General features: G+C 43.3%; 1 protein-coding gene across 1 annotated transcript; it reads left to right on the top strand.

The window, feature by feature from the left end:
* pcsk2 (proprotein convertase subtilisin/kexin type 2) lies at nucleotides 1–21,592 on the top strand. The gene is made up of 12 exons (XM_040178643.2): nucleotides 1–571; nucleotides 2,170–2,274; nucleotides 5,413–5,526; nucleotides 5,975–6,083; nucleotides 6,723–6,760; nucleotides 10,607–10,683; nucleotides 11,645–11,733; nucleotides 12,349–12,524; nucleotides 14,279–14,494; nucleotides 15,735–15,835; nucleotides 17,016–17,243; nucleotides 20,523–21,592. The coding sequence occupies exons 1-12, from the start codon at nucleotides 380–382 to the stop codon at nucleotides 21,010–21,012; spliced, it is 1,935 nt and encodes a 644-aa protein (XP_040034577.1). The 5' UTR covers nucleotides 1–379; the 3' UTR covers nucleotides 21,013–21,592.
* The last annotated feature ends 777 nt before the right edge of the window (nucleotides 21,593–22,369 follow it).

Below are 22,369 nucleotides of genomic sequence, written 5' to 3' on the forward strand. Positions count from 1 at the left end.
GTAAATGAATTACAGATGAGAAAGAGGAGGAGGACGAGGAGGAGAGATAGAAGGCTGAGGATGCAGGTTTGGTCCAAAACGCACGACCTCCTCCCCGCACTCAGCACACAGCAGGAGCGGCATCAACAACTTCCAGCGGTCTCATCAGCCGACGGCGAGGAGATGCGTCCGCAAAGGCTTTGATTCGACCACCCCCACCCCCCCACCCACCCATTCGCATCCTCACCCACCTCTTCACCTCCCCTCCGCTCCCCCCCCCCCCCCCCCCCCCCCCACTCCCCCACTCCTCCTCCCACATCTTAAGCGAGGAGGCAGCCCGCACGCGGAATCCACTCCGACGGTCCGGCAGACGGGACGGATCGACACATCGCCCGACACGATGCGTGGATCTTCCCGGTACGGGGCGGGCGCGGGGTCGATGGTGGCGCTGAACGCGCTGCTGCTGCTGCTGCTCGCGGCGCAGGCTGCGCGAGGAGCTTCCACGGACCATCTTCTGGTCCAGCTGCGCGAGGACGCTCAGGATGAGGCGCACCAACTTGCAACACAACATGGGTTCCACAGCGCCCGAAAGGTAAATGGGATGCTCGGCTCGCATTGTCGCGCATTGCTGCCACTGTAGTTTGTTTTTGTTTTTGTTTTGTTTGGGGTTTTTTTCTCCTCCCGAGGACAAACAGTTTGAAGCGGGACTTGGAAGCCCAGGAGGCTTTTCTCTTGGTTTCGTTTGGGTTTCACTTCGTTACAGTTTTGCCTAATTCGATGACGTCATTCATACTCAAACGTAGGCCCTGGTGAGGTTTCCCAATGGCTTGTGGCCCCCCGGGGGACTCAAAGCTGCCCCGGCTTCATCATTTATATTTTCCAAACACGAAATAAATGAAGAAAGACAAAAAAAAGGACAAAGACAAATATTTGAAGATTTGTTTGTGAAATATGTGTCTTTGATACATCCTAATCTTTAAGTTAATTCATTAAATACCATTAATTGATCCGGGGAATCTGTCTACCTTATTTGAGTTTATCTTAGAATCTGGTTTGTTGAAAGGAATAAACATTTCAACAATAGATTTTATGACATTTCCCCCCCCCCCAAAATGTCCTATTACTCACACACGGAAAAGGCAACATGGTGTTTTCAGATTGCATAACGTGATACCTTCTCTTCAGAAGCCTGGGACAAAATGTCTTATTAATAAGTATAGCTCGTCAAATGCAGCACGCATCACAACAAATCAAAAGCTGCATAACAAGGCATTTGTGGCAGACCAGTGGAAATAATTCCCTGACAGTATGTGTGCCTTGTCAAATTTGTAGGTGAAATTGGCCGGCGCCTTAGCCAGTGAGGCGTGAACAGAAGGCTGTCTGCACTGCTGTGAATGAGATTCTTTCCCTATTTTTTTTACCTCCTCCATACAAAAAAAAAACGTGTTTCAATCTGAAAGTAATCTCTGTGAGGTGGCGAGCATCAGCGGTCCTGTTTGCTAGTTCCATTTCTTGTTTTTCTACATCACCCGCCACCCCTTACTGCCTCCCTGCCTCCCAGGTTATGTAATCTGTGGCTATATTTGTCTTAATGGGATGCATCATTAAACAATGTCTGTGTCATTTGAATTATCTTCTATTGTTGCTTTATTAACAAGACCAGGACCCAGAACTGAGGGACAGACATGTGAGCACAAAGAGAGACAAAAGAGAGAGGACGAGATATTACATCAGCACATCTTTTTTTGGGGCAACAACAGTAGAATTTAAGAGCAGCGGAAGAAGGATAATCCTCCTCCTTCCATGATAATTTCTTTTTCACATTAGATCCGACGGGCGCATCTGAAAGCGTTTATTCGGAGGATTGACCCTGGCTGTTACGAGCATAAGGGGGTCTTTAATCTGTGCACAGTGCTGGAGGGAAAGCTCTGGATGATGCATCTCATTTCCCCGCCGTTGTGATTTATTATGGTTGATTCCAGCTCTGCTCTCCAGTCCCTTAATATAGAGCCTTGTTAAAAAGAGAGGGAATTAGTGGAATTTCACCTGCTCTCCTTCTCCTCCCTTTATTTATAACGCAGAGAATATTGTGTTTGTGCTTGTGGCCTCTGTGTTTGTTGTCATCTCTGCTTTGGCTCGCGGGCTATCTGTGATCTCTTGTTTTATTTATTTTTTGTGGTTGTCTTACAGCTTCCCTTTGGAGAGGGGCTCTTTCACTTCTATCCTCTGGACACTTTCAAGAGGCAGAGCAAACGCAGCGCCCACAGCAGACAGCGGCTCCAAAAAGACCACAGGGTAAGCACACGCCAAGATGCACACTGAGAAAAGCACGCTGCGTGTCCACTGTTTGCACGTGCGTGGCTCCCCATTTACTTTAAATGATGACGCCTTATTTTTAATGGCCTTTTACAACGACAGGCATAATCAGGGCAAACAGAAACTATAGTATAAAGTGAAGCCAACATCATAAGGATAGACATATTATTCAATATAGTCAGAGATAAAATGATGATTTGTCCTGCTGATGTTGATGCACACACACAACGAAGCTCTTGTATGAAGTGTGAACTGTGTGAGTTTTATCTGTATTTCGAAAATGGTGCACAGATGATGATGATGATGATGATGATGTCAGAAGCACTGGTGTCTCATAATTGTAGCATCTGTCAAAACGCTGTGCGACTTCCTCAATACCCGGCTCTAACTCACTGATTCAAACTACCTTTTATAGACGTGTCCTTTAGATGCTTAAAGCTGATTAGCTGATTTGACACTTTTTGCTTGAATAAACTTAATGGACTTTTGATAAATTTATAGCTCGTTTCGGCTCTACTTCATAACACGGCGCGTCTCCAAGCTTATTTTTTCTAAATAAAGCAGATTTCTGTCTGTTTAGCCCGTTGCAGGCGGTAAAAGTGGAGGTCTTGCTGCAGACAATCAACTAACCTCTCTAATTGTGGTTGTGAGAGGTGCTAATGAAAATAAATGCGAGCCACTCCGCCGAGCTAATACAGTTAATGGAAATGAGACAGCCCGGACATGGGCAGGTCTACGTTCCAAATGCTGGGTTTTAATCAGATGTTTGACAGGCTCATATGCTTCTCTACAGTTATTGATTCCTGTGCATCTCTGGAATAGATGGGGTTAGTCCCTCTGATTTAATGTCGCTTGTTTATCAAGCTGGAAAGCGGATTGGCAGACAAATGTCAGTGTTGCAACTGGAGTTCTGTGAAAGATACATTTAATATTCTTTAAAAAAAAGAAAAGGTTGTAAACATTATTTTAACCAATGTATTTTAGTTGTTTATATATTTGAAATAGTCCATACACACAAATTGAATAGACTGTAAAATGTATTAAGCAGCAATTTAAATTCATTCAGATCTCAAAGTGTCTCAGACGCCCATTGGACTCTTACCAGTGGAGCGTGTTGACCCACTTCTGACTCTCCCACTAGCTTTTCCCTGTGTTCACTGCATCATCCTCTATGCTTCCTCGTCCTCCTTTGTCCTTTTACATCTCATGTCCCACATTAATTCAAATGAGACGTCTATTCATCTATTCAACCAAACCATCCATTCATCCATCCATCCATTGTTCCTCCCTCCCAATATTTCCTTTTTACATCACAAATACATTCAAATCTATATCTGCCTATTAGAACAGAGGTTCAAAATAAATGAAGGTGAAAAATGGAATACATCTTTGTGAATAAGCAGCATCCCCTGACTGAGACACACGCCCGGGAAGAGCCGGAGGAAAATGAGGACGAGGAGAGAGGACATGCCGGCACGGTCTCTTTGATTTGAAGTGAACTGGAGCATTTTGAGTTGTGAGCGGGCAGCGGGCAAAGACAAAGACCGATGGTGGCGCAAGGGCACTGTTTGATGTTGAGACTGAGCAGTGTGACATGGCGTCTCAGGGGAAATACTGGCTTTTCTGCCAAGTGATGGAATAAATTGATGATGGATGGAGAGATGGTTGGTTGTGGAAAATGTAGAAACTGCTGCAGTTTGCCTCTGAAATTATTTGTGGACAAGAGGCCAATTGAAAAAAGGAATTCCTACCAGACCGAAGAATAATATGCAAATATAGTGATATATCTTTGAAATGACTGTTGATTTACGGTGTGGGTGCCTCCGGACTGCGTATGCCATAAACGATAGATCTGGATGAACAGCCTTTGGCCATTTTAAAAGGCCATCTTAAGTGCTGCTCTGCTCTCTTCTCTGTGGTGGTGAACACAGCGGACAAAGCCCGTTTCTCTCACGTCACACTTGAGTGAATTCAAAAGTAAGCACAAGAGGAACATGTAGCCTAAGTGACGTGTTTTTCAAAATGTAACTTTGATGTGGGAAGACATTCAGTTTGGTTTTGATCATTAGCATTACTATGATTTTGTGTTCATTTTATATTCATATGTGTTTCATTTGAAGTGGAGCGCACAGTCTTCCCAGGACACCTACGCACATAAGGAGACGTAAAAGAAGCTAAACCTTTAAATTAAACCGCTTTTCGTCAACCTTTTTTGACAAGCAGTTCCAGAGTAGCACATTTCCAAATGAGCGCTTCCTTCAGGCTTATTCTAGGTATCACCAGACCCTAATAGATCAAATGACTCATGCTTCCTTTTTACCTCCTCTCAATCTCATCAGTTCTTCCCAATGTGTGAAGGTGCCTATTTGATAAAACCTCCCAGGAAACGGGATGTGATTTCCAATTACAACGGCTGAATCGATTGACTAGCGTTAATTGCTGTTGTTGTCATAACTACAGGCAGGAGATGGAGACAGGGAAATATTGGGAGTGTATTATTTCCTTGATTTCCAAATGTAGCAGAAATAAAGATGCAACATTGCCAGAGACACCCAATCATTTGGATGACAGCAGCCAGCCAATCGAGAACCGAAATTTCCTGACATTTATCCCCATCATTTCGGTCTCCGGGCCTGTGTTATCTGTCTACAGCTTGATAAATGGTGTTGTGGCAGCTTTCAGTGAGCATTTGTGATCCAAAACACAGCTGTTTCACCGCCTGTAAGTATCTTTGATGATTCAAAGAAACACAAATGTATGTTTGAGTGTAATTGCTGATGCTTTTTTTGTTGAAAATATAATGGAAAAAAAAAACTCCATGTCTTCTTGTGTAGCAAGGTGAGTTTGGAAACCTTGACTCCAGCTGCAGCCTCTCTGATTAGAAGGAGGAGAATAGCCCCTTCTGATTTACATCATGTTCTGTCTTCGCGGTGCAGCAGAGCACAGCTGGGTCTGCTGATTTCTAGCGCACAGAGCAGCACACGCTTACATCTCCCCCGTCATATTAAATTCTATTTCCAATTCCTCTTGTGTGTTCTTTAGAAAGACGTTCCGAGGGGTCACGTGTTGCCTTTAAATAGATCCTGACATAGTACTTCTTTCCCTCTTTGTCCCCAGGTGAAGAACGTCGTTGAACAGGAGGGTTTTAGTCGTCAAAAGCGAGGCTACAGAGATATCAATGATATTGAAGCCAACATGAGTGACCCTCTATTCACAAAACAGTGGTACCTGGTGAGTAATAAGCCAATCGGCCGCTTGCATGCTGTCTGACCTTCAGCACCAACCCGCCTTAATTACTCAGAGGCAGAGCACATTCCCCAGCACTTTCAGAGTCAACGTTGTTATTCATTCTTTAATTAGTCTTGCCGATGCCGTCCGAGGCATCTCATCGCTGCGTTCACGCCGCCTAGTTCCTTCCTCTCTTGTTCCCCCTAAATGGCAAGCGTGACTTTCACGCCACGCAAGCTTGCTGTCAGTCATCCGGCGTATCGTATCGCTGACATTTACTTTCCCTTCTTCTCGCCTTCACTCTCCCCTCGCCAAGCAGTCCTTATCCACAGCTGCCCCCCGCACGCACACACACACACACCAAACACACACCAGGTTGACTGATTTTCTAATGACGACTCACCAGGGTGCTGTGAGTCATGGATGTTCTCCATATTGTCTGAGTGATTAGATAAACACAGGCCAAGCAGACGGGACCCCTGGGCTGGATCTTAATGTGGCTGAAGCGTGGCAACTGGGATACACGGGCAAAGGAGTTACCATCGCAATCATGGACGACGGTGAGTGTCCACATCTGTTTAATACACAGTACAATAAATAGCAGGAAAAAGATTGCTTATTTCTTTCCAGATTGCGTATAGGGGACTACTGATAATTTATCAGGAATAATAATGTAATTGTTCCTATATATTTGTCATTTGATTATGTCTGTGTATCAGGAAATGAAAATCACCAAATATTTTGTTTTAATAATTAGAACCAAATCTCAATGCGTGTGTTTTAACACTGAAAGATTTGTGCTACTATCAGGAGTTTCTACTAGATTTGACACACTTCAATGCAAGGACTACACTTCCTGTCTTGAATGGTATATTTTAAAATGGTCTATTTATGACAGCAACTGGCAGAAAAGGTATTGCAAGCATAGGTGCAATGCTTAAGATATTAACACGCCATTTGTCTCATATTTTTAGAACACAAAAATATAAATTGCATGATATTAACATTAAAACAGTGTTAATGATTTATTTGAATTAATAAACAACATTTATTTGATTTTTTCTTTTTTTAAATCTTATTAAGACCAAACCTAAATAAATATGAATGTTTGGTGAATCAGCAATGAGACATCAGAGGTCACACAATCCCTCAAGCACACCCTCTTAATATCAATGTTTAATGTGAAAATTACCTTTCAGGCATCGACTATCTACATCCAGACCTGGCATCAAATTATGTGAGTACGCCAGTGTTATTGAGCTTCATACCTTCCATAAGTGCTGTTAATGACAAAGCAGAGGTCAGGTGGAGGATCGCGTGGCCATTGCGTGGTTTGCCATCCGCAGTGCTTTCCAAGTTACCTTCATGGCTGCAGAGTGTCCTTGTGTTCCCGGATGATGCAGAGACAGGGCCAGCCAAGCTGTTTAATGTTAATGCACGCTGCACCGTGGCAGGCACAAAGGCAGGCCGATCTGTCACGAGCAAGAGATAATGCCAGGCTAGTTGGCGCTGCATAATGTGACGCCAGAATACTGATAATTTTTTTTTTTTAAAAGGACAAGATGGATAGCTAAATGGAACGAGGGAATGCCGAAGGTTTAGTTTGATTTGACTATAATCTGTAGTTTCTTCTGTTGAACTGCCTTTTGCCGCCGTCTCGGCGGCTTCCAGAGAAACTACGGTGCTGTGAAACAGCGATCCTTTTCAGTCACAAAATGCCCGCTTCGGACATTTGCATCCATGCTTCATAATAATACTTGTAGAAGTAAGATTACATTGGCACAGTGTGACTTCCCTTTTGTTAAAAGTGGCTTGTGTAAGTGCTGTTCTGTGTGTGCCCGTCTCTGTCTACCTACTTCGCCTATGTTCCTCGCCTTTGAACAGGGATGAGCCTCGGCCCCAAAATAACACAGACTCAGCTGGTGATGCAGGAGCATGCTCTATCATGCTGTGCACAGATCCATAGTGCATATGAGCGAGTGCAACAGAGAGAGAGAGACGCTGTGTATGTAATCCTGCTTTTAATGCCGCCGCCATGGTGTTTCTCAGCCATCAGCTGACCTTAAACAAAACAATTTAATTTTGGTTAGATTTGAGATGATTGTGTTGTGGATCTTGTGTCTATATTTTTATCAACTTTAGATAATAAACTGTTGAGATCACCTATTTTGTGTGATGATCATATTGTAGCAATAGCTCACAATATGATTTGCGAGTTAATTGTACCATTTTGAAGATATTGTGTAACTTGGTAGATCGATTTCTCTGCACATTAACTTGCAAATTACAAAAGTAATACAACTTCAATTATTTTGTAAATAAACACATCCATACAGATAATTGTATTATGCGACCAAGCAACATATTAGCAGATACACTATATTTCTATTAACCCTTTTTAATATTAGGTAGGGCCATCAATATTAGCACTCTGTTAGTCTACCATGATGTGTTCGGAGGGAAGGCAGCATAGTTCAGCGGATGACTGATTTCTGTTGCAAATGCTACTACAGTCAAGGACGTTACCATGACAACTTGTTATGATTGGACATTACTATGAAGTTGACCTCATGTGTGGCTTTTGTAAGAGAGATGGAGTGAGAGAAAGATAGAGATAGTGTGTATCAAACCGGATTTAGAGATTTATAGTGCTCTGGGCTCATCAAATGTGATATAAACGGTTTCAATTGATGTTCGCAGGCATTTCTTTAGGAGTAGATAAAAGGACACATCCGTCTTCACTGTTTGGACCAGATAAAGTACTTTCTTTCATGGGACTAATGCATGTTGCAAAGTCACACGGTATAGCAAACCTGCATCCGCTCATCCTATAATTTAGGATATCAGCACCAAATGGAAGAATAGGATTAGCCACTAAAGCATAAGAAACATCCCTAAAAGAAAAACGTGATGAGGTTTCGCTTTGTCTCCATTGTTAATAACATATACAATAGGACAGGAATAAAACCCATGCAGAAGAACCGACTTGACTCTGAATTTAAACAATTTGCCTCTTCAGCAGTGGAAGAAGTACAACAAACACTGAAATACTCATAAAAGTCTTATATTAAAAATCCCACTTTTGTCAAAATACAGAAATAGAGCTAAATGTACTCATTCTGCCGCAGAATAGCTCCTATGAATCATGCCATTATTAATTAGCTAAACCTCAGGTTTGTGAGATGATAAAAGCAAAGACTACGTAAATTTGTTTCCCTTTTCTTTCATCTTTGTCAAATATTGGATATTCTTTGGTGGGTATTTCCATCTGAAAGGGAGCAGGTTAAGACGTAATAAAACGTCAGAAGTTGTACAATAATACAGAAATTAAACATAGCTATAGCATCCGGTTATTTCTATTCCAAAACATGTATTTAAATTTGCTACAGCAGCTTTGAGTGCTTGCTCTCTCAAATGTAGCTCCGAGTCCGGTGAACAGACGCGGGTTCCCGGGGAAAGGTGGCTGACTCTGGGCACGATCCGTCATTCTTAACCAGCAGTCGTTCACAGGGCACCAGAGGAAGACAGGAGCGGATTCATAGCGGAAGATATGAGCATCACAGCAAGTGATTCATGAACAGGCCCCTCGTGTCATATATTACCAGGACTAACCACCATTTAATGAATAAAGAAAATAAAAAACACACTACTGCTCCTGACATGAGCACAAAATACATTCGGAGGCAACACTAATATTTCTACGTGAATAAAGATAATCATAAGCCAATTTGTTTAATATATATTTATTCAACATTGTGTATGCAATGATAAATGAAAGAGATGGTTGACATTTACGCTTCTACTTATCAACCTTAAACAATCACAAAGGTGCGAACGTCTCCCCACATTGCTACTTTTCTTCAAGTCACATTGATGTGATGAGGTGATAATTACAGTGTTTCTCCGTTGGGTCAGTAGGCTGTTTTTTGTTCTGTTTTGCTTTCTCTTTGCCGCCGAATGAGTCATTTACTCTAAATGTCAGCCAGCAGAGCTGTCAGGATTGTGCGTGGAAACAGCCCCCAGATGGATCTGATGTGTTCAGTTCAATAGCTAATGAACACGGCCGTGGCCTCCCCATGCTCACGACCACGTGAGGCACCTGTTACTTTGTTACAGAGAAAAATAGATGACAAGGGACATGAGTGACAGGTGAAAGACAGATAAGTAGCCTGGATAAGCTTTGGAAGAGTGTTATAGAAAGAGCAAAACATGCAGGACTTTCCCTCGGATGTCTGTTGAACCTTGAATCCAACTGTGTGTGTGTGTGTGTGTGTGTGTGTGTGTGTGTGTGTGTGTGTGTGTGTGCGTGATCCGGCAGACATGGCTATTCTGGTAATTAAATTGGCTGCATAAACGTCTCTCTGGCAGACATGTGTCTCTTGCGTCTTGTTCCTCCTGCTTTTCCATTGCTGTTCATTCTGATGCTATTACTTTTGGCCATGTGGAATTAAATGCCGGCAGTGATTGGGCCATTATTTCCCCCCGCTTGAAATCCCCGCTGTGACCACACATTATTTCAGTATCACCGCAGATGACGTATTCTGTAGTTGGATTTACTAAGCACAACATAAGAATTGCAACCTTTATTTATTAGAAATAAAGTCTATTGTATGGAAGTCAAGAGGTGGAGATTTTACAAAATAAACAGGAGATTGATAACCATTCTCATGTCTGTAAACTCAGTATGAGGCTAACGCTTAGCAGGTGGTTATTTCGACAATAGATTTTTTTGTTCAGATTAAACAGACTGGTAGGAGGGTTTTCCTTTGCCTATTTAGACATAATGACCAGTATAACTACAGCAGCCTTACATGAGCTAGTATATTATTAGTTATATATATATTATATTACCAGTCTTTCTTTCAAACATTGTGCAAGACAGAAATGGTTGTGATTCTCCGGGGTCGGGGGCGGATGACGTGTAACTCGCACAGTTATGTAGTTCCCAAGCAAGTTAGTTATACTCAGGCTTGGTGTACCTAACCAAAAGAACATCTCCATAACAGAGCGAGGCATTGAGGCTTTTGTTTTTTCTGTCTTGATGCTATTTTTCTTGCGAATGAATCCAATGCAATCCTTTCAGAATGCCGCTGCCAGCTACGACTTCAGCAGCAACGACCCGTTCCCATTTCCACGCTACACAGACGACTGGTTCAACAGGTGAAGCTCACTCGGTTACCCCGTTGACACGTGCACGCACGCACACACATACACACACACACGCACATACTCGGTGTGCGTTCTGGCAGCTCGCTTTCATTGATTTCCTCTTCACAAAGTTCCATTAAGACACAATGGTGCAGATAAACAGAGCGGTTGTCCGGCACAACACAATAGAACGCATAAGACCTATTTTTACACGCTCACTCGCGGGAGATAACGTTGAAAGGATGCCGGACTTGTGCAAGTCCTCCTTTGTCTGGGCGGCAGTGTTCACAGCGCCGACCTCCTGCCTGATAAAACCTTATCTGCCTGCAATCTCCCAAACACAACGGCTGATCCACTGCCACCCACATCGGAGTAAAAGGAACAAACAGGAATATATATTCTCCTCTTCTCCTCCTCCTCCTCACTGCCTCCCTCTGCTCAGATGTACAGTATCAGCGTGTCTGTGTGTGGGAGTAAGAGGGGAGTATTTCGGCTCGCCAGCGTAGCAGTTGCTGACTGTCGGGCGCAACTCGCTGTCTAATCAGCTGGTTGTTATAAATAGCAGCCTGTCTGTTGCAAAGCATGCTGGGAGTGAGGGGTTGACTCTCTGCAGAGTCCCTGTGGAGAGCGGAGGGTTGGAGGGATAGAGACATTGCATGGTGCAAACAAAACACTGGTACGTGCAAACGTGTTTATTCAAATTCCAATGGATGATGGATAAATGAATGTGTTAATATCGTTGCATTCGCATCGTTCCATGAGCTAATATTCTAGAGGTCCCACAGTATTTGTTTATTTAATTGACACCTCTTCTATTAACAATTTCCTCATTCTCGTGTGAAACAAAGCCGACTGAATTGCATCTAATCTGGGAAATCTTATCTCAAACTTTAAGCACAGGATATCCTGCGTAAATTCATGCAAATTCATGCAAATCCTCTAAGGTGCATTCTCTACGTTTTGCTGTCACCAGTCATGGCACACGATGTGCTGGAGAGGTGTCTGCAGCAGCCAACAACAACATCTGCGGCGTGGGAGTCGCTTACAACTCCAAAGTGGCAGGTTGGTGTCATTTTCAAGCCATGCTTTGGACAGTGTGATAAATCAATGACAGTAAGAGATGTGAGCAAATAACCTTTCTGACGCTGGTGTGATTTTGGGCTGAAATATTGCTTAATGTGGAAGAACAATGCTGCGTTGTTTTTGGTATTGAAGCGTTCGTCTGTACCTCATCTCATACGATTGTTGCAAATTACTGCAGAGGTCAGTTGGAGTCCACGTAGCAACATAGAAAAAATACTCCATGTTTCCTCTTCATATAACTTAACTATAACCTGGGAGACACAATGGCCTGCCATGGCCACTGCTGGTTCAGTCGTTAATATGAGATTAGTCAGAGAATCTTGTTAAAAAAAAATGACAAACTCAACATGCTGTAAGCTTTTTTGCCGAAAGGTACAGCAGTGTGTGTACTGGTAGCTTTTAAAGGTTGTTAAAACACAACATACAAAATAAGACACAACAGAACATGACAGTGTAGATACTCTAAACCTGCCCAGCTGAAAATAGCTTTATAAATCAACCAGTTATATGGAGCTAAACTCCCGTAACACTATCGTCTACCTATAGTACACCACATTTTAATGTCAGATTCACATTGGGAGGTTTCCCTTTCAGGTATCCGGATGTTGGACCAGCCCTTTATGACTGACATCATCGAGGCGTCGTCCATCAGCCACATGCCCCAGGTCATTGACATCTACAGCGCCAGCTGGGGACCAACGGATGACGGAAAGACGGTGGACGGGCCGAGAGAGCTCACGCTGCAGGCTATGGCTGACGGTGTCAACAAGGTAAGGCAACATCCTACGAGCCGCGCTGAGGGGTTAGGAAACTCCACTTATGTCAATTCAGCCTGAACGAAATAGTTTATTCTTTTTGTTTGACTGATGTCTGTAAATAAGATATGTTTTCTAATTGATTAACTACCCCAACCCCACACAAAAAGAAAAACTAGTGGAGATTCAGGCTTTCGGCAGCTGAATAAACATTTCTGGCCTTGCTCAAGGACACTTGAGGACCCCTGAGGACCCTTGAGCAAGGGGAAATATCTCCCAAGGACAGAAAACTAGGGCTTGAATCTCAAATGGAGATTCACATCTGTCCGGTTGAAGGGCAGTCTCCTTTGACACACACATACAGTAGAAGTCTCACGGCCACAACGCCACTGCCAATTACCTGCTTGATTCATCATCATGCACTGTGTGCACAGCAGATGCGGGTGGCTTTGAAATGACCTTCGTCTCAGCCAGGTTAGCCGTCTAGCAGCAACACTAAGTGTAATCTCTGATCGGGTAAACACAAAGACATCAAGCAGCCACTTCATCGTAATGTCTGTTAGATTCTAATTATCACGTATATGGGCTATTGTGTAGGCTGAACATCGATGTGCATTTTTAAAAAATTGAATTATCCCGTTACATTAACAACTGAGTCAGACAGAGTGGATTCAAGGCTGCATCTTGGCCATAACTGTGTGGTTTTACAAACGGATAGTGATAATGGAAACGAATAACACTGCGCAGCGCGCAAAATGAAGGCACTATTTTTGGATTGTGCAGGCGACAAAAAAGCTCAACACGCTCAAACCTGTCCTTGGAAATCCAACAAAGAGCCACATGAATAAGCATTGGGACGGACACGCCACTCTTGCTCCACTTGATCTTTTGTTCTCTGGAAACTGACGGCCTTTTGTAGAAACAGGTGCAGCCTTTGGTGGAGAGGATGCTCTCTGCATGGAGCCGCAGTCAGTTGTTTCCTGCTTCAAGGCACTCTTACAGCCACAAAGATGACATCTTACTGTGTTTTTAAATGCTCACAAGGCAGCATGTTGCATTGCGAGGAGGAGGTGCAGGAAATGGATTTAAATGCTCTCCCATTCCTTGACTACAGTAATGCAAAGATACGAGTTGTGACTCAAAATACGTATCATAGCTCTGATCAGAAATAAGCAATTTACTTTGATACTGATTGTCAACTTATTGTGTTTCTGTTTAAACCAGTTATTTACAGTATCATTGTTACATACTGTTGTATTGTATGCAGTTGTCTATTGTTCTTCTTTTTCTGTGTCATTTTCCTCCAATAGAGAAAAAACACTAAATCCAGCAAACAGGCACACAAACCCAGTAGCTTCACCTCACCACCTTCATCTTGTTCTATGTACAAAGAACAGCGGAGGACTTTGCACACGTCAGTTAGTTGTCAAGAGCTTTAGAGACTGCAATTTTGTGTGTTTTCTGTGCGATTCGCTGGAATCATTCACAAAAACAGAAATGTAATGAAAATAATATAACCACAAATTTGATAAAGCACTACATCAAAGTAAGACTTAATTAGTAGGTTTTTAGTTTGCAAAGCTCTATGATCTTCTATTTTCTATGTTACATCATGTTTTCTGGCGATAACATTCTGCATATTTGTTCTTCAATCATTATGTACATTCGTATTTAACTGGAACACACTGATAAACACTGCACAGTTAAAGCCGGGCTCCCAAAATTCCCAAACGTGACGATCAATACTGCGATGACAAATCTTCTTTTAGGGGCGCGGAGGAAAGGGCAGCATCTACGTGTGGGCATCGGGAGATGGCGGCAGCTATGACGACTGCAACTGTGACGGTTACGCCTCGAGCATGTGGACAATCTCCATCAACTCAGCCATCAACGACGGACGCACCGCCCTGTACGACGAGAGCTGCTCCTCCACCTTGGCGTCCACCTTCAGCAACGGCCGCAAGAGGAACCCAGAGGCCGGCGTTGTGAGTGTGTTTGTCTACGAACGTGTTTTCACGACTGAAGTTAAAGCTTTTGGACGATCCGAGTTGCCTTCCTAAATAGGCGCGAGCACTTTTAGCATTTCGAAGGCGACGTTGTTCTGGTCGGTAACGTTTTACATCTTTCAAAGGTGTGTCCTCATTTCATGGACTGAACGGTAAATGGCTTCCTTTCAGTTGCTCCAGCAGGCACTGTATCCTTGGCCTTTCAGGAGATTGGATGAAATCAGGGGGAAAAGCCTGAGAAGCTGTTACGCTGTGATTGCGGGCTGGTTGTGAAAGATGGTGGTTCAGGAATAGCTCCTCTGTGATTGCCTTCCTGGACACCCAGATGCATCATTTTGCTTTGCACAGCAGTAGCCATAACACACTGTGTGGATCATTGCGTTTTAAATCACAGTAGATGTGTTATTAAGGGAGCGGGAAACATTAATCATCTTTTTTCTAGGTCTTATTGTTAGAAAACATTTTTTATCCTGACAAGGGAAACCATTAGCAAAGCACAAAATCCCACCAAAGACTTTTTAATGTGTTTTGTTTTTCTGTTGTATTAGTGAAAAGAAAAGGGAACCTGCGCGGCACCAAAGTTAATCGAGTGACTGACCTCAGTGTACACAATTGGGCCACAGTATCGAACCGGAGTATTATCTCAGCAGATCATTAGATAGAAAGAAGCAGAAAGAACAGAGAGCATAACCTTGATCTTTCGTTTTACAAAACACACAGCACAGAGAACAGGGGCCGGCGCTCTACACCATGTGGGTAAAAAGTATTTCCCAGTGTACGACAGCAGCAGTGTTTGCCATTATGCAAATCACCTTTGGCTGTTTACGGAGCCGCTCATCTTCCCTAGGGTTTCCTCTCTAATTTCATTCAATCTGTTATCACTTCTAATTAAGCCCTAATTTAAATAATGAAATACTTATTCAGTAAATAAACATAACTTGTCCGCTGATGTGTGTATGGATCAGTACAGCCAATAAACACTCCGTCCTTTTCTTTTCTTTTTCTTGTTCTAATCTTTTTTCTAAAACACGTAGGATTAAAATGATTGTGCACACGTCAAATTGCTTTCCCAGATAATTGTATATTGAATGTCTGAGTTTGTAGCATAGGGACCGTACTAAATTGATTAGGTGGGGGGTTTGACAGAGGTTCAATAAAAGTAAAATATGATATGTGCAGTCTTCAGGGACTGAACGATTCTGTGATTTACTCATTTCAGGCCACCACGGACTTGTACGGGAACTGCACGCTGCGTCACTCTGGAACGTCAGCAGCAGCTCCAGAGGCGGCTGGAGTCTTTGCTCTGGCAATTGAGGCAAAGTATGTGTCCTACTGCCCTGTGCACACAAGTATTTGTGATGTTTGCTTTAGATGGGATGCTTGTATGGAAGAAGTGTTGGTCAGAAGGTATAATTGGAACAATAAAATTTTAGATACTGAATTGGAATAATATTAAACAGCTTTTTTATGAGCTGCATATTTTTTCCAAGTACAATCTTGAGCTTTTATGTTGTGATAATCTATTAAACTTCATCTGACCTCAGATCTTTTATTATAATTTGCTCTGTGCGTATGAACTCCTTAAAAGCACAAATAATTTTTCAACTTTTATAGTTGCTTAACCGTAAGGCAATGAAAAGAAAAACCCTGCATATCTTGTGCTTTGGTCAAGGACACGAGTACTACTTGGATCAGTTCTCTTTCTATCTTTATGGATAAGGCTTGATAAATATAGTTTATAAGCTCGCGCAGCTTCATGTTTAATGTATTACTTCAATTGTGCATATAGCAGCGGGACTATGATAAAACATAGTGTGGGAAATACAATTTGGAGTTTGTTTTATAATCCTTGTGGATTCAGAGCTGATTGTTCCTTGTGAATCACAAAATAATGGAAAACATACTGTACGCCACTTAAGTCAACCTGCCCACACAAAACCAAAACCAAGGAAACTGCCGCCTCTCACATCCCAGAGGGAAGCCTTTCCTCTCTCTCCGACGCTCCATTTCTCCCATTAAAGGCTGACACGACATAGCTGCCATTAACTGACACCAGTAAGTGGAGTTGAGTAAAGAAACGCTGTGTGCTCTGCACACACAATAATGATGTTGCCGTTAGGAGGAGCGGATGTTCACCCCCGTCCGACGGCAAATAACCCAAGCGGCTGTTTCGCCTTTTTACTGCCCAAACACACTTGAACCGACGGCAGGAGTCGGTGAGTCAGCCAGAACAAAGCTGTCACTACAACGCAGCCGAGATAATAGAGGGAAGGACAGACAAAGGCAACCATCTGTCTCACAGTAGAGACGCTGGGATGTTAATCAATTTAAAGCATATCACTAATGCAGATCTATGAATCTGAAATGTTTTAATATTAGTCGTTAAATGTTTGTTTTTCTGCTCCTGCTGGTTCTAAATGACAATATTGTCTCCCCTCTACTGCTCTATCATCCTTTCTTTATCCTCCCGCCTTTTGTCGTGACTGTTTGTCCGCCGCAGCCCCAACCTGACGTGGAGAGACATGCAGCACCTGTCAGTCCTGACCTCCAAGAGGAACAAGCTCCATGACGAGGTTCACCAGTGGAGGAGGAACGGTGTGGGCCTCGAGTTCAACCACCTGTTCGGATACGGGGTGCTGGACGCCGGCGGCATGGTGAAGATGGCCAAGGAATGGAAAACCGTGCCCGAGCGTTTCCACTGCGTAGCCGGATCCATTCAGGAGACCCAGTGAGTCCACTGCGCCGTCCCACCATTCTATGTTCTGCAACTGTCCCCCATCAAGATGTTGTTGTGATGTAGGAAGATACTGCTGAGCAGAAGAGACGCAGTCATCTAATTACCGAGCAATTCAATAAAACACATGTGATGGGAGTGTCTACTTCATATAATGACATATTTAGATTAGCCGCTCTGTCTGGCTGATGGTCCTGTAGCTTTGTTATAACATGAACTGTTGTCCTGACAGGAGCTGTCTGTTGTACCCATTTTCCTTACTTCTAAAATTAATATCTGCCTGATAGATCATTGTAAACAACCTTAACAAAACTGAGTGATCTTCTTTTGATTTGAAAACATTTCAGTTTGCTAAAAACAACAAAAAAAATATCGAGAATGAAAAATTGCTTCACAAGGTTTGATTCATATGTGATGAAAACAGACTTCATACGGTGTGACCTGTAGTTTATGGCGTCAAATCTTTTGGGAGTGGAGGAGATCTTGAAAATATACAGTAAAAGCACACACAGTAAACACAAGGTCACAATGACAATCTTTAGAAAAGTGTCCTTGTTTTGATTTGGAGGTTGATTATTTTATACAGGTTTTAAACAGGAGATCTATCTATCTCACACGCTGTGATGTTAACTGTTGCTGTCAGGCCTTTAGGTAGAGTGGTCCTGTGCACATCCTTTCCTTTCCACCTCTTCTTCCTCTCTTTCATCCTATCCATCACGCCCCGAGGCTCTGAGCGCACCATGTGACCGGTGGTTTCCCGGGGCTAGCCCTCCCATTTGCTCTCATTAGAGCGCCACAAATGCCCCGGCGTGGCGTTCCCTGGTAACTGTGTGTCAATTAGATCAGCCAGTGAGGGATTCCGGGTGCAGGTGATCACGAGTGTACAGTATATGTGTGGGACACAAAGCTTGCATATTCATTGTGGGAAGGGTCAGTGTGTGGGTGAAGATAAAAGGAGCGGACTGAATGCAGTGTATCCATGTTTTTTGGGGGGGGGGGTGTTCCAATTCGACACTTCCTATTCCTTTAGTCTCCAATCGGTGCTCCACACATGAGGCAGTCACCACCACACGGTGTGAAATCATGCCCGCGTGCATGTGTGAATGAATGCCTGTGTGTGTGTGTGCGCCTCCTTTGAGAACAATACCAGAACAAACGGAGCATCCCTCAGAAGCCGAACAGCTTCCACTGCACCTCTGACGACTCGCTCCAGCAGCGTTATTGCAGAGCGGTTATGTATCATGACGTTCCATTGCAGAAAGTGACATCAGCCAAACCTGAAATATGGGAAAGAATAGCTGATAGTAAAAGGTAGCATTTAGGAGTGGAATCCGTTCATTGTCTCCTCAGCAGCAGCAGCAGCACCCACGGGGCCTCGACTGCTTCTATTTTGGTAGAGATCTCACATATGTGCTGGTGCATCACCAGACGAAAAGCAATAAGCATTGATATGATCACGCTCGCAAACACGCTGCTCGGCATTGATCTGCTAGCTGCTCTTGCTGGCCATGGGTTCCTTAGCTGTGTGTGTGCGTGTGTGTGGGGGGGGGGGGGGGGGGGGGGGCGTGTTTTTAATCTAGACTGGTCCTGCCGTTCAGAGGGATCACTCTCCCTTCTCTCCGATAGACTGCTGCAATCACTTTCCCGCATTATCTGATGGGAACCGTACGCCAGCTGCGCATGAAATCATTCTGGGGGTTTGAAGTGAGATCTCACATATTCACCGGCAGAGTAATGCTGATTAAACACATAAGTTACATGTTACATGACTATGTGACAGATGGCAACCTGCGTGTCTGAAAAGTTAAGTTAATGCCAAAGTACACTTGCATTATTTCTAAAAACCAAAAAGGGGGTGACGTAGTGTGAACATACAGAATGACCCTACTTTTCACATGATTTATTCTCAGGTAAACTGAAATGAGAGTAAATGAACGAGAGCATGGTCTCAATCCCTAGTTCTTCGTTAATACAGCATGATGTTCATTTTGTAAACAATTGTCCCCTTTAAAGTAAAATAAATGCTAAAGCAACGAATGCTTTAGGGCAGAGTCCAACGGAAATGATCTGTGTTTGTAACTCACCGCTTAATAACAGTGTGTTTTCAGTTCAGGAGAGTGAAGCAAAACCTTTTTGGTTGCCTGAGAATGTTATTCAGCCTTCGGTCGTACTTAACTCGACCGTCTCGTGTCACTTCTGGTTGTAATAAACCAAAGACGCTTAAACGACGCCACAGCGAGTGACAACGTCCACCTTTACAGTCTATGCCTACAAGTCAAATGCTGTTAGTAGAATAACTGCCTCCCATTTAGTAACTTCCAATTACTCAACAGGCATTACAGGGTGTAACTTACTGGGAAACACCCCACTGAGAATGGTTTCCGTTTTTCTGGGAATAGTAATTGGCCTCCCCGGCCCCTTACAGATCCCCGCTGCACTCACCTCTCAGCATACTGCTCTATTAAGCGTTTTCCAGACATCTGTTCGGCACGTCTCGCTCACCATCCCTGTTTCTGTCAACTCCTCCATGTCGACCCTCTCAATCCAGCCGCCCCAATTTCCCACCGCCGGCGCTGTAGCCCAGGCCTCTAATAATGTTATTAAGCCTCCTCGTAGCCTCTTGCCCCCCGCTGCGTTCTTACGCTTTCTTTCCATCTCCCGAAGAGATGGGAACAGCAGTATGTGTTCTCTGCAACAAAGCAACAGCAATACAAAGACCAACCTGTTATTTACACTTTAAATCAAATCCACACATAACTAAAATAAAATGACCTTCTTATGCAGTGTACACGAGCCGCGGTTTAGAAGAGGTCCAGTGCACAACGTGCAGTCAACGTGGCCTCGGATTTACAGTTGGCTGTATAATAATAATTATTCTGTTTTTATTACTATTCTGGTACATGTTTGGAGCATATTGAAGTAAATTACAAAATACAAATTCTGTATTAAACCGTAACATAGTTGGACAAATTTAAAAGGATGAAAAAAAGTCATTAAATCTGGCCTTGGATTGTAGACCGAAAGGTAATTTGTTCCACCACTAGAGATAAATTGCTCGGCAGGGAAAGCTGACGTGGCATCATCGCTACTGATGTGAGTTGAACTTGAAGGAGCAGGTTGATTCATGATACTCAGAGTAGGACGGTTAGATTAGACACCTGCACACAGCCGTAGCCACGTTACAGGGATGCACAGATATTGTCTCTTTGGTCCATCTTTTTCATTTTATCTTTTTTATTTGACACTAACACTAATACTTTCTTTTCACTCCAGTAAAATCCAGACCGGCAACAAACTGGTGCTGGTCATCAACAGCGAAGCCTGTCAGGGGAAAGACAACTTTGTCCGCTACCTAGAGCACGTCCAGGCGGTGGTCACCGTCAACGCCAGCCGCCGCGGCGACCTCAACGTCAACATGACCTCGCCCATGGGCACAAAGTCCATCCTGCTGAGCAGAAGGCCCCGCGACGACGACTCCAAGGTGGGCTTCGACAAGTGGCCCTTCATGACCAGCCACACCTGGGGCGAGGACCCGCGCGGGACCTGGGTCCTGGAGGTGGGCTTTCAGGGGGAGGAGCCACAGCGCGGAGCCCTGAAAGAGTGGACTCTCATGCTGCATGGAACACAAAGTGCCCCTTACATAGAACAGATAGTACGCGATTATCAGTCCAAACTCGCCATGTCCAAAAAGGAGGAGCTGGAGGAGGAGCTGGATGAGGCCGTGGAGAGAAGCCTGAAGAGCTTGCTGAGTAAAAACAACTGAAGCCGCGCCTGCATGTTGCCGAGTATTTCACTTCCTCTTATCTTCTTCCCACTCTGCGATCTTGCTCTAGCCTTCTCTAAATCTCCTGCTCTCCCCTCTCTCTTGTCACCCTCCCCTCTGCCTACCTCTCTTCACTCTGCTTTTTGTCATCAGGTGTTTCAATTAGGCCCCAACCTTCAATAAATGTTTCTTGTAATCGAACCATGATAAGAGTGTAACCTTTAATAATCTGTTCTACATAGAGAAAGCAGACTATATCACCAGACTTTTTACATTTTACAGAATTGTACATTGAACCAAATATAATCCAGTCTCTCATGCTCTTGCTTTATTGCCCAGCTCCTCTCTTCTGCCAACTGTTGTACAGTTTGTGACTGTAAATGATTTTCTGTGTCAATCTACTTAAAGTTGAATATCTTGCAAACGGAGCAGTGATACTTCTTTCTGTTTATATTTTTATGTGAAATGCACTGTTTATATGAATGAAGGAAAGGAATATGTGATTTATTTTGCAGCCTGTGTTCCTCCGTTCATATTTCATAATCTTTGACGTATGCTATAATAAATATATTTAGCTGTTTATTTAAGCACTTGACTGATTTCCAACACACGATCAAAGACACTCAGTTAAAGAAGCCTGCCATTCTCGGCCACTTCAGGGGCCAAAACGTAGATAGGAAATCACATAGAATATTAAAACTAAGACTAAAACAACATTAAGTAAACTGGAGCAAAAGCAGCTACGTTCTGTTTCTTTTATTCAGTATGATAAAAATGAAAGGAAATGCTTCCTAAACAGCAGAACCTGAGCGACTTACGCCAAAGCTACTGCTTTATAGGCCAGTCAATACTGTCACAAAAAAATCTGCTGCAATACATTGACCATGAATCTGTAAGTGCACGTTTAGGAGGCTGAGCTGCACTGCATCTTGGTAAGCTCATGAAGTAAAAACACTGGGTTTCATGAAATCCAATTTACACAGCGGGGAGCAGCACTAAACAACATGTTTTGCAAATAGTTTGCTGAATAAAGTGTTGAGGTTTTACAATCAACATCTAAAAAAATACTCATGTTGCTGTGCATTGCTGGATGTGTGAAAAAAATCAATTTAAGCTGATAGTTGATCATGTTATGATCATATAATGTTTTTTACTGTAACTTAATCGTGCTGCCACGAAAGGCCAAAATAAATCAGCTAATAGGAAAAAAAAGAGCAGAAGGCAAATAGTTGGTCATGGGTAAAACTGGAGACTTAAGCAAATACGTTATTGTGAAACAGTAAAAAAATAAACACAGTCTATTCGGAATGTAGTAGTTCATACCGTCTATTAGTAATATATATATATCAAAGTGTCT

Source organism: Gasterosteus aculeatus, chromosome 6 (genome assembly GCF_964276395.1).
Source record: "Gasterosteus aculeatus chromosome 6, fGasAcu3.hap1.1, whole genome shotgun sequence".
Lineage (NCBI taxonomy): Eukaryota > Metazoa > Chordata > Actinopteri > Perciformes > Gasterosteidae > Gasterosteus > Gasterosteus aculeatus.